This window comes from Borostomias antarcticus, assembly GCF_949987555.1.
Source record: "Borostomias antarcticus genome assembly, chromosome: 18".
NCBI lineage: Eukaryota > Metazoa > Chordata > Actinopteri > Stomiiformes > Stomiidae > Borostomias > Borostomias antarcticus.
In genome coordinates this window covers 14,186,386-14,198,885 of record NC_140251.1, presented here as the reverse complement: position 1 = coordinate 14,198,885, position 12,500 = coordinate 14,186,386, and the positions used below count along the sequence as shown (strand labels likewise).

General features: G+C 46.9%; 1 protein-coding gene across 1 annotated transcript in view; it reads left to right on the top strand.

Annotated features, from left to right (window-relative positions):
- Window positions 1-12,500, top strand: part of cdk17 (cyclin dependent kinase 17) — a 42,946-nt gene that overhangs the window by 24,802 nt on the left and 5,644 nt on the right. Inside the window, exons 6-7 of the mRNA XM_084452445.1 lie at window positions 10,644-10,700; window positions 12,064-12,178. Coding sequence (XP_084308571.1) covers window positions 10,644-10,700; window positions 12,064-12,178 — 172 coding nt within the window. The remainder of the gene's footprint in view (window positions 1-10,643; window positions 10,701-12,063; window positions 12,179-12,500) is intronic.

Below are 12,500 nucleotides of genomic sequence, written 5' to 3'. Positions count from 1 at the left end.
TAGGGCACTAGCCCAGTGTCCATGTCTCTGGGAGGGGTAGAAGGGCACTAGCCCAGTGTCCATGTCTCTGGGAGGGTAGAGGGGCACTAGCCCAGTGTCCATGTCTCTGGGAGGGGTAGAAGGGCACTAGTCCTGTGTCCATGTCTCTGGGAGGGGTAGAGGGGCACTAGCCCAGTGTCCATGTCTCTGGGAGGGGTAGAAGGGCACTAGTCCTGTGTCCATGTCTCTGGGAGGGGTAGAGGGGCACTAGCCCAGTGTCCATGTCTCTGGGAGGGGTAGAGGGGCACTAGCCCAGTGTCCATGCCTCTGGGAGGGGTAGAAGGGCACTAGTCCTGTGTCCATGTCTCTTGGATGGGTTCTAAGTTGGCTTATCCTACATCCCTCCATTGAGTTTCATGAAAATCGCTCCAGTAGTTTTTGTATAATCCTACTATGTGACGGATAATACTTAATTTTCGTTTGCTTCCAACACTCAAATTAAAAAGAACACATAGTTAGTGAAACCTGACACTCAAGGGGCCAAACCTCAGCCCAGATGTGCAGGTAGTTTATGATTTATATGTAGGCTAATACCACTTTGTAGGCTAATGTAACTTTTCCTAATACAGTGTTTATCTGATTTGTTTTTCATGAATCCGATATGATTTTGTTTCACATGCATAGAAACATAAGACAATATTGGGCGTAAACGGCAAAAAAAAAAGTTGAAATAGAAAGCTGAACCCGGGAAACGAACCCGGGTCGACACATTGCTAGACTGATACATTACCGCTTGGCTGATACATTACCGCTTGGCTGATACATTACCGCTTGGCTGATACATTACCGCTTGGCTGATACATTACCGCTTGGCCACCGGCGGTATAGTAAACCCAGCAGGAGAAGTAGACATAAAGGAAAGGAAGCTGGTCCAAGTATGGCAAATGTTGTTTTGTTTTAATTCGTGTATCCGCCCAGTGATTCTGATCCGCACCAAAATGTAATGTGTTCTAACTTGGCCCATGCTACACCCCTCCACCGAGTTTCATGAAAATCGCTCTGGTAGTTTTTGTATAACCCTGCTATGTGACGAACTAACTAACGAAATAACACACACACGACTGAAAATATACCCTCCGCCAGCGGTCGCTGGGCGGAGCCAATGAAACCTGATTGGAAGCATACTTTTATTTTATTTTTTTACATTTATTTTTTTCAACAGTTATACAGTAGGACCCCACTCATTCGAACTTCAGAGATCCGAACCTCCCGGTCTACCGGACAGGCTTAACATTTATTTTTATTTTTTTGAGCCTGCTATCTGGTTACTGGTGAGATTTTCATTACAGTACTGTACTTTCATTTAAATCTGTCATAATAAACATGTACTGTATCCTATGTGAATAAAAACAGAACTGTATGTAGACCTACATGTTGCCTGTAGGCTGTAGCCTACTGTCACGTTTCATTTCTTTGTTACTCAAATGTCGAGCGCAAAACGCAAACGAGTCTGCTGCGCGAGAGCTGCATTCCTTGGTAGCCAGAAAGCGCGTCAGCAACCTGAAGCAGAGGAGTCATTTTTGGTTCCCAGTTAATGGACTTCAGGAACACAGACGTGTTGTGAGCATGTAGATTAGCCTACTAGACCTACTGTATTTGTTAAATAATAGCCTACAGCCTAGGCCACGTTAGCCTACATCGGTTGTTTTAGAGACTTTATTTTAGGCTACAGTAGCCTAAGACACAACAACTTGTCTGTCATTTCATTTATTTATTTATTGATTATCATTTGCTCTAATTGTTCTAATGTTGGGTGGTTTTTAGGATATACCATTTTGTTCTGCGAATACAGTAGCCTATCGATGCAGCGTATGCCTCATTTGAGAATAAAGTACTGTATTTGATCAAAGCACGCACTCAAGTGGAAATTAGTTTATTTTATTATAGGCTACTGTAGGTACACACACACCACACACACACACACACACACACACACACACACACACCACACACCACACACCACACACACACACACACACACACACACACACACACACACCGCATACCATAGGCACACACACACACACACACACACACCACACACACACCACACACACCACACACACACACACACACACCGCATACCATAGGCACACACACACACACACACACACCACACACACACACCACACACACACACCACACACACACACCACACACACACACCATACACACACACCACACACACACACACCACACACACACACACACACACACACACACACACACACACACAGCATACCATAGGCACACACACCACACACACACCACACACACACACACACCACACACACACACACACACACACACACACACACACACACACACACACACCACACACACACACAGCATACCATAGGCACACACACACACACACACACACCACACACACCACACACACACACCACACACACACACACCACACCACACACACACACACACACACACACACACACACACACCGCATACCATACTCACACACACGCACATCGCACAACAGACATTTTGGTCCCAAATCATTTTATAGACTACCCGGGTTGGACATACACATACACACCACATACCATACACACACACACACACACACATACACACACACACACACCACACACACACCACACACACCACACACACACCACACACACACCCCACATACCATACACATACACACCACATACACATACACACCACACACACACACACACACACCACACACACACACACCACACACACACACCACACACACACACACACACACACCACATACCATACACATACACAAACCGAACATACGGAGGCGCCCCGGTAGCTCAACGGGCTGGGGCGCGTACCATGTAAAGGCTAGTCCTTCCCACAGCGATGTGGGTTCGAATCCGGGCCACGCCCTTTGCTGCATGTCTTCCCCTCTCTCTCTCTCTCTCTCTCTCTCTCTCTCTCTCTCTCTCCCACCTTTCCTGTCTGTCCTTCCACTGTCCTATCAGAATAAAGAAGAAATGCCTTTAAAAACAAAAAAAAACATGGGATGAGAGGAAGGGAGGAGAGGGGGAGATGGACGAGAGAGATGGATGGAGAGAGGGGGGGTTAAGAGGGGTGGGGGGTTTAGGGAAAAGAGAGAGATACTATAGAAGGGAGAGCAGAGAGAGAGGGTACAGTCTGTTTAAAGGACAGTTTCAGAATGTAGCATTATAAGCCACGTTATAAGGTTATTTACAATCATATACCACGGCTGATATCAAAGTTTTGTCAAACGGTGCACTCTTGAGATATAGCCTGTTGCCACTAACACACTCAATGGATCCATAGGTGCATCAGACAAAATCCCTCAAAAACACCATAAACTCTCGTTTTCAAAGACGGGAAACTCACTGAGTGGTCACTGATGTCCGTTGATGTTCTGGCAAAAAAATTGCCTCAAAGTATGCTTCCAATCGGGTTTTATTTATCATTTAGCATAGAACTATTTTCACTCGCAGTACATACTTTGTAAACTTCGCTTGAACTTTGGGAGGTCTTGACTGAGTTTGGAGGCTACTGTAAAAGAAGATGAAGAAGAAGAGCTGCTTCCGGGTCACAGGTCTACACAACAATAACAACAACAACAATTAGAGAGCCTAGGACTGCTTTGCAGCTGGTATTTCATCGATAGTGTTAGGTACTGTAGAAGTGTTTGTTGATCAAAACAACTATGGGATGCAGATGAATGTAAACATCTCTGGCTTTGTTGTCAAATCAGTGGATATAATATGATCAACTAGAAAGGGTGCTCAGAGAGCACAGGGTTTATTCCTCTGGGGGGTAAAAAGGACGGGCACTAGCCCAGTGCCCATGTCTCTGGGAGGGGTAGAAGGGCACTAGCCCAGTGTCCATGCCTCTGGGAGGGGTAGAAGGGCACTAGCCCAGTGCCCATGTCTCTGGGAGGGGTAGAAGGGCACTAGCCCAGTGTCCATGTCTCTGGGAGGGGTAGAGGGGCACTAGTCCAGTGTCCATGTCTCTGGGAGGGGTAAGGGCACTAGTCCAGTGTCCATGTCTCTGGGAGGGGTAGAGGGGCGTCCATGTCTCTGGGAGGGCTAGAGGGGCACTAGCCCAGTGTCCATGTCTCTGGGAGGGGTAGAGGGGCACTAGCCCAGTGTCCATGTCTCTGGGAGGGGTAGAGGGGCACTAGCCCAGTGTCCATGTCTCTGGGAGGGGTAGAGGGGCACTAGCCCAGTGTCCATGTCTCTGGGAGGGGTAGAGGGGCACTAGCCCAGTGTCCATGTCTCTGGGAGGGGTAGAGGGGCACTAGCCCAGTGTCCATGTCTCTGGGAGGGGTAAGGGCACTAGCCCAGTGTCCATGTCTCTGGGAGGGGTAAGGGCACTAGTCCTGTGTCCATGTCTCTGGGAGGGGTAGAGGGGCACTAGCCCAGTGTCCATGTCTCTGGGAGGGGTAGAGGGGCACTAGCCCAGTGTCCATGTCTCTGGGAGGGGTAGAGGGGCACTAGCCCAGTGTCCATGTCTCTGGGAGGGGTAGAGGGGCACTAGCCCAGTGTCCATGCCTCTGGGAGGGGTAGAAGGGCACTAGCCCAGTGTCCATGTCTCTGGGAGGGGTAGAAGGGCACTAGCCCAGTGTCCATGTCTCTGGGAGGGGTAAGGGCACTAGCCCAGTGTCCATGTCTCTGGGAGGGGTAGAGGGGCACTAGCCCAGTGTCCTTGTCTCTGGGAGGGGTAGAGGGGCACTAGCCCAGTGTCCATGCCTCTGGGAGGGGTAGAGGGGCACTAGCCCAGTGTCCATGCCTCTGGGAGGGGTAGAGGGGCACTAGCCCAGTGTCCATGTCTCTGGGAGGGGTAGAGGGGCACTAGCCCAGTGTCCATGTCTGTGGGAGGGGTAGAGGGGCACTAGCCCAGTGTCCATGTCTCTGGGAGGGGTAGAAGGGCACTAGCCCAGTGTCCATGTCTCTGGGAGGGGTAGAGGGGCACTAGCCCAGTGTCCATGTCTCTGGGAGGGGTAGAAGGGCACTAGCCCAGTGTCCATGTCTCTGGGAGGGGTAGAGGGGCACTAGCCCAGTGTCCATGTCTCTGGGAGGGGTAGAGGGGCACTAGCCCAGTGTCCATGTCTCTGGGAGGGGTAGAGGGGCACTAGCCCAGTGTCCATGCCTCTGGGAGGGGTAGAAGGGCACTAGCCCAGTGTCCATGTCTCTGGGAGGGTAGAAGGGCACTAGCCCAGTGTCCATGTCTCTGGGAGGGGTAGAGGGGCACTAGCCCAGTGTCCATGTCTGTGGGAGGGGTAGAGGGGCACTAGCCCAGTGTCCATGTCTCTGGGAGGGGTAGAGGGGCACTAGCCCAGTGTCCATGCCTCTGGGAGGGGTAGAGGGGCACTAGCCCAGTGTCCATGCCTCTGGGAGGGGTAGAGGGGCACTAGCCCAGTGTCCATGCCTCTGGGAGGGGTAGAGGGGCACTAGCCCAGTGTCCATGTCTGTGGGAGGGGTAAGGGCACTAGCCCAGTGTCCATGCCTCTGGGAGGGGTAGAGGGGCACTAGCCCAGTGTCCATGCCTCTGGGAGGGGTAGAGGGGCACTAGCCCAGTGTCCATGTCTGTGGGAGGGGTAAGGGCACTAGCCCAGTGTCCATGCCTCTGGGAGGGGTAGAGGGGCACTAGCCCAGTGTCCATGCCTCTGGGAGGGGTAGAGGGGCACTAGCCCAGTGTCCATGTCTCTGGGAGGGGTAGAGGGGTAGAGGGGCACTAGCCCAGTGTTCATGCCTCTGGGAGGGGTAGAGGGGCACTAGTCCTGTGTTCATGCCTCTGGGAGGGGTAGAGGGGCACTAGTCCTGTGTTCATGCCTCTGGGAGGGGTAGAGGGGCACTAGCCCAGTGTCCATGTCTCTGGGAGGGGTAGAGGGGCACTAGCCCAGTGTTCATGTCTCTGGGAGGGGTAGAGGGGCACTAGTCCTGTGTTCATGGCTCTGGGAGGGGTAGAGGGGCACTAGTCCTGTGTTCATGCCTCTGGGAGGGGTAGAGGGGCACTAGTCCTGTGTCCATGTCTCTGGGAGGGGTAGAGGGGCACTAGCCCAGTGTCCATGCCTCTGGGAGGGGTAGAAGGGCACTAGCCCAGTGTCCATGCCTCTGGGAGGGGTAGAGGGGCACTAGCCCAGTGTCCATGTCTCTGGGAGGGGTTCTAAGTTGACTTATCCTACATCCCTCCATTGAGTTTCATGAAAATCGCTCCAGTAGTTTTTGTATAATCCTACTATGTGACGGATAATACTTAATTTTCGTTTGCTTCCAACACTCAAATTAAAAAGAACACATAGTTAGTGAAACCTGACACTCAAGGGGCAAAACCTCAGCCCAGATGTGCAGGTAGTTTATGATTTATATGTTGGCTAATACCACTTTGTAGGCTAATGTAACTTTTCCTAATACAGTGTTTATCTGATTTGTTTTTCATGAATCCGATATGATTTTGTTTCACATGCATAGAAACATAAGACAATATTGGGCGTAAACGGCAAAAAAAAAAGTTGAAATAGAAAGCTGAACCCGGGAACCGAACCCGGGTCGACACATTGCTAGACTGATACATTACCGCTTGGCTGATACATTACCGCTTGGCTGATACATTACCGCTTGGCTGATACATTACCGCTTGGCTGATACATTACCGCTTGGCTGATACATTACCGCTTGGCCACCGGCGGTATAGTAAACCCAGCAGGAGAAGTAGACATAAAGGAAAGGAAGCTGGTCCAAGTATGGCAAATGTTGTTTTGTTTTAATTCGTGTATCCGCCTAGTGATTCTGATCCGCACCAAAATGTAATGTGTTCTAACTTGGCCCCTGCTACACCCCTCCACCGAGTTTCATGAAAATCGCTCTGGTAGTTTTTGTATAACCCTGCTATGTGACGAACTAACTAACGAAATAACACACACACGACTGAAAATATACCCTCCGCCAGCGGTCGCTGGGCGGAGCCAATGAAACCTGATTGGAAGCATACTTTTTTTTTTTTTTTTTAAATTTATTTTTTTCAACAGTTATACAGTAGGACCCCACTCATCCGAACTTCAGAGATCCGAACCTCCCGGTCTACCGGACAGGCTTAACATTTATTTTTATTTTTTTGAGCCTGCTATCTGGTTACTGGTGGGATTTTCATTACAGTATTGTACTTGCATTTAAATCTGTCATAATAAACATGTACTGTATCCTATGTGAATAAAAACAGAACTGTATGTAGACCTACATGTTGCCTGTAGGCTGTAGCCTACTGTCACGTTTCATTTCTTTGTTACTCTAATGTCGAGCGCAAAACGCAAACGAGTCTGCTGCACGAGAGCTGCATTCCTTGGTAGCCAGAAAGCGCGTCAGCAACCTGAAGCAGAGGAGCATCAAGTCATTTTTTGTTCCCAGTTAATGGACTTCAGGAACACAGACGTGTTGTAAGCATGTAGATTAGCCTACTAGGCCTACTGTATTTGTTAAATAATAGCCTACAGCCTAGGCCACGTTAGCCTACATCGGTTGTTTTAGAAACTTTCTTTTAGGCTACAATAGCCTAAGACACAACAACTTGTCTGTCATTTCATTTATTTATTTATTGATTATCATTTGCTCTAATTGTTCTAATGTTGGGTTGTTTTTAGGCTATACCATTTTGTTCTGTGAATACAGTAGCCTATCGATGCAGCGTACGCCTCATTTGAGAATAAAGTACTGTATTTGATCAAAGCACGCACTTAAGTGGAAATTAGTTTATTTTATTATAAGCTACTGTAGGCCTATTGTAGGCTAAGCTATATGAGTTTAGTTGGCTATTTGATTGCAATTTTGATGCATTTTCACAAGTAATTAAGGGTATTTATCAGTTTATTATGAGTCTATATGAAACAAGTAGCCTATATACCACCTATTGAATTTGGTGCATTTTAACATAAGTTTCAGTCACCCGGACATTTCAGAGATACGAACGACCTTCGGTCCCGTTGGGTTCGGATAAGTGGGGTCCTACTGTACAACAAAAAGATCAGAGTAGTCTAAAATAGAAATAATATTAAGTGTACAGAACAAAGAAGTATATCAGAGGAAGATTTGAGATTAAAAAAAAGAAAAGAAAAAGAAAGGTGAGGTGAGGTTTGCTAGGGAAGAAATGGCATCAGTCATTCAATATCTCAGTCATTCATTCAATATCTCAGTCATTCATTCAATATCTGTCATTCATTCAATATCTCAGTCATTCATTCAATATCTCAGTCATTCATTCAATATCTGTCATTCATTCAATATCTGTCATTCATTCAATATCTCAGTCATTCATTCAATATCTCAGTCATTCATTCAATATCTCAACGAAATCATTCCGTAAGGGTCTTACATATTTGACCCACTTGTTCCAGAGTTTGACAAACACAGTTTTCTGAAGATGAAGGGAAAAAGTAATCTGTTCCATAGTATAAATGTCGTGTACTATATCCATCCACTGCTGTATTAACCAGCGTCTTGTGAGTGCTTTTCCACAAGCTGATATCAAAATACCAAACATATATTCATCAGAGCGCATCAGAGCAAAATAAATGCCAGAGATTAGCTACCCTAGATCCACACTGTCTCCAACCACCGGTATATCCTCCAGCAAAGTGTGCTTTCTGTCGTGGTGTAATAAAGAACTGGATAAAGCACTTCCATCCAAACTCCCGCCACACATGAGAGTTTGTACATTTCCACTGAAATATACAAACGTGGAGCCAATTCTCATTTGATATTGAAATATTACCTTCTTTTTCCCATTTTCCTTTGATGTATTCTGTAGAATGGGATTTTTTTTGTTAACAAACCTAAAATCTAGAAATTGCACCCTTATTTGAGTCATTTTGATAGGCACCAATGAAAATTATCAGTATTGGATCACTAATGTCCATTCTATTTCTAATGGTATTCAAAACGATGATGTACTTGGATTTCTCAAGATGGTATTCTTTCCTCAGCCTTTCAAAGTCTTTAAACTGTCCCATTTCTGTAAGAGAATACAATGTTATGCCATTTGCAACCCAGGATTTAAATCCATTATCTAATGTATTAGGCCTGAATTCTGGATCATAAGCGCACCATTGGAGTATCTGTAATTTATCGTCTAGGTTATATTCTATTTTACCGTGTTCCACACTTTTAGTTGATCTTTGGTCCATGGACTTAGCATGTTATCCATAAATCCTCCCAAGTTTTTGTGAGACAATGCTGCATGAATTAGGGGATCATTAATAATAGAAAGCTCAATGTCTTTCCACTGGGCGTGAAATGTTGGGTTACACAGGGTTTAATTTGGGCTGCATAAAAGTAATCTCTAAAATGGGGTAGTGCCATTCCTCCCTCCTCCTTTAAAAGTTGTAGCGTTTTGAATCTAACTCTGGGGTTTTTACCCTGCCAAATAAATCTGGAAATAGTCTTATTCAATTCAGAAAATTGCTTTGAGGGAATTTCTACAGGGAGTGCTTGATATAAAAAAAAAAAATTTTCACTGATTATATTCTATGGTTAAGGTTGAGGAAAGTAATGGACTCCCATCTACGAATATCATCTTTAATTTTAGTTAAGAGGGGGCCATAATTTAACTCTTTTTTTCGGTAAGTATATTCCTAAATATTTCAGTGAGGTCTGATTCCATTTCCGTTTTTGAAGGATTTTCTCTATGCACCTATGGATCCATCAGTGTGTTAGCGGCGACGGGCCATATCTCGAGAGTGCACCGTTTGACGAAACTTTGATATCGGCCGTTGTATATGATTGTAAATACCCTTATAACATGGCTTATAATGCTAAATTCCGAATCTGCCCTTTAATAAGAGGAGAGAGAGAGGGAGAGTAACGGTGTGTTTAGTGTGAGGAGAGAGAGAGGCTGTCACACCTCGCCCCAGACGGTGTCACCCTCTCAGCCTGTAGTCATCTGTTCACATTCCCCCCTCGGAAGCGCCTGAGTCAGCAGACTGACCTCTGTGTTTATGAGTCTGCATCTGTTAGTATCACAACAGAGGAACAGTGGTATGCACTGTTCAGCGAATCACATGCATCTGCTCACATGCTCACCACAACACGCACGCACGCACGCACGCACGCACGCACACACACACACACACACACACACACACACACACACACACACACACACACACACACACACACACACACACACACACAGACCACAAAAGCCAGTGGTCCAGTCAGTATCAGATGAATTAGCCGTGCCAGTCCGTGGGGGATGGGACCATGTATCACCCACGTGTGATGCGAGAGAAGGATTGGGAGATGGTGTGTGTGTGTGTGTGTGTGTGTGTGTGTGTGTGTGTGTGTGTGTGTGTGTTGTGTGTGTTGTGTGTGTTGTGTGTGTTGTGTGTGTTGTGTGTGTTGTGTGTGGTGTGTGTGGTGTGTGTGTGTGTGTGTGTGTGTGTCTGTCTGTCTGTCTGTCTGTCTGTCTGTCTGTCTGTCTGTCTGTCAGTCTGTCTGTCTGTGTGTGTGTGTGTGCGTGTGTGTGTGAGAGAGAGAGAGTCTGTGTGTGTGTGTGCGTGTGTGTGTGTGTGTGTGTCATTTCAGTGCTAATGAGAACATTGAACTCTAATGCTATTTGCTCTTCTCTTTCAGTCGGAAATTGGATTTGGGAAGCTGGAGACCTACATCAAACTGGATAAACTAGGGGAGGTATGTACTGCATGTGTAAGTGTGTGTGGGGGTAGTGGGTACTAGGGTACTTATGTAAGTGTGTGTACTAGGGAATGGATTTTAGTGTGTGTGTGTGTGTGTGTACTAGGGGAAGTATGTAAGTGTGTGTGTACTAGAGGAGGTATGTAAGTGTTTGTGTGTACTAGGGGAGGTATGTAAGTGTTTGTGTGTACTAGGGGAAGTATGTAAGTGTGTGTGTACTAGGGGAAGTATGTAAGTGTGTGTGTGTACTAGGGGAGGTATGTAAGTGTGTGTGTGTACTAGGGGAAGTATGTAAGTGTGTGTGTGTACTAGGGGAAGTATGTAAGTGTTTGGGTTTACTAGGGAAGGTATGCAAGTGTGTGTGTGTTCATGTGTGAGTGTAGCGAAGCAAGTGGAGTAGAATCGAATAGATACTTTTTGGTGCTGTTGAAATGGGCCATAAATTCCCCCCAGAAGGTCCCTGTTGGCGAGATGGTTCTCTTGCCAGGGACTGGTACTTTGAGGGTGGGACTGGTAGTGCTGAACATTATTGATTGGTTGAGTACTGGCAGAGTTTTATTTCAACGGCGCCATGTTTAAATTCACTGCGCAAAAAAAGCTTCTGTGTTTAGCGATCAGGGAATAAATCCCACACAAAATATAAATGTTGGACTGCTTTCTTACTTCAATATTGTTGTTACTAAAACATCTGCTGGAAAATAATTTTTTCCCATGGACAGATTGAGATTTATAAGTCTGCGATGACAACCAAAACACTTCCTCATTTGACTGTTAGAGCATATCGGGGGGATGAATAACTGAATAACCTAAATACCAGACGTGTAAACACAAAACTGCTTTCTTAGTTCAATCTTTTAACAAAGATAACAGTTGGAAAAAATACATTTTCCCATAGACAGAAATCTGCACCTGCCCCGCTTTAAGCAGGCTAGAAGCAGTGAACTACAATGGGTAGTCCTAGGGACTAGTGAGTCCTAGTAGGGACTAGGGAGTCCTAGTAGGTACTAGGGGAGTGTGGGTGTGTGTTGGTCTTACCCCTTTGCACTCCCATTGGTCTCTTTCCCTAATCTCTCCTTCTCTCCCAGTAGAGTATCTCAAGGGCTACAGCTGCTCTTGTTCTCATGGTCATTGATTACACACACACACACACATACACACACACACACACACACACACACACACACACACACACACACACACACACACACTTTCACCTGGTCACAGAGTTCAGATACCTTAACCCCCCCCCCTCCCCCAGCGTTAGCCGTCCGGACTTGTGATCGCCCACCTGGGGACGACCAGGTCTCTCATCCCTCTCATCCCTCTCATCCCTCTCACCCCCGTCCTTGTCCTCCTCCAGGGGACGTACGCCACGGTGTTCAAGGGCCGGAGCAAACTCACCGACAACCTGGTGGCCCTGAAAGAGATCCGTCTGGAGCACGAGGAGGGGGCGCCCTGCACTGCCATCAGAGAGGGTGAGACGCATACACACACACACACACACACACACACACACACACACACACACACACATACACCACATACACACACACACACACACACAACACACACACCACATACACACACACACACACACACACACCACACACACCACACACACACACACCATACACACACACACACATACACCACATACACACACACACACACACACACACAACACACACACCACATACACACACACACACACCACACACACACACACACACATACACACACCACATACACACACATACACACCACACACACACACACCACTGCTGTCCTCCAGACCGC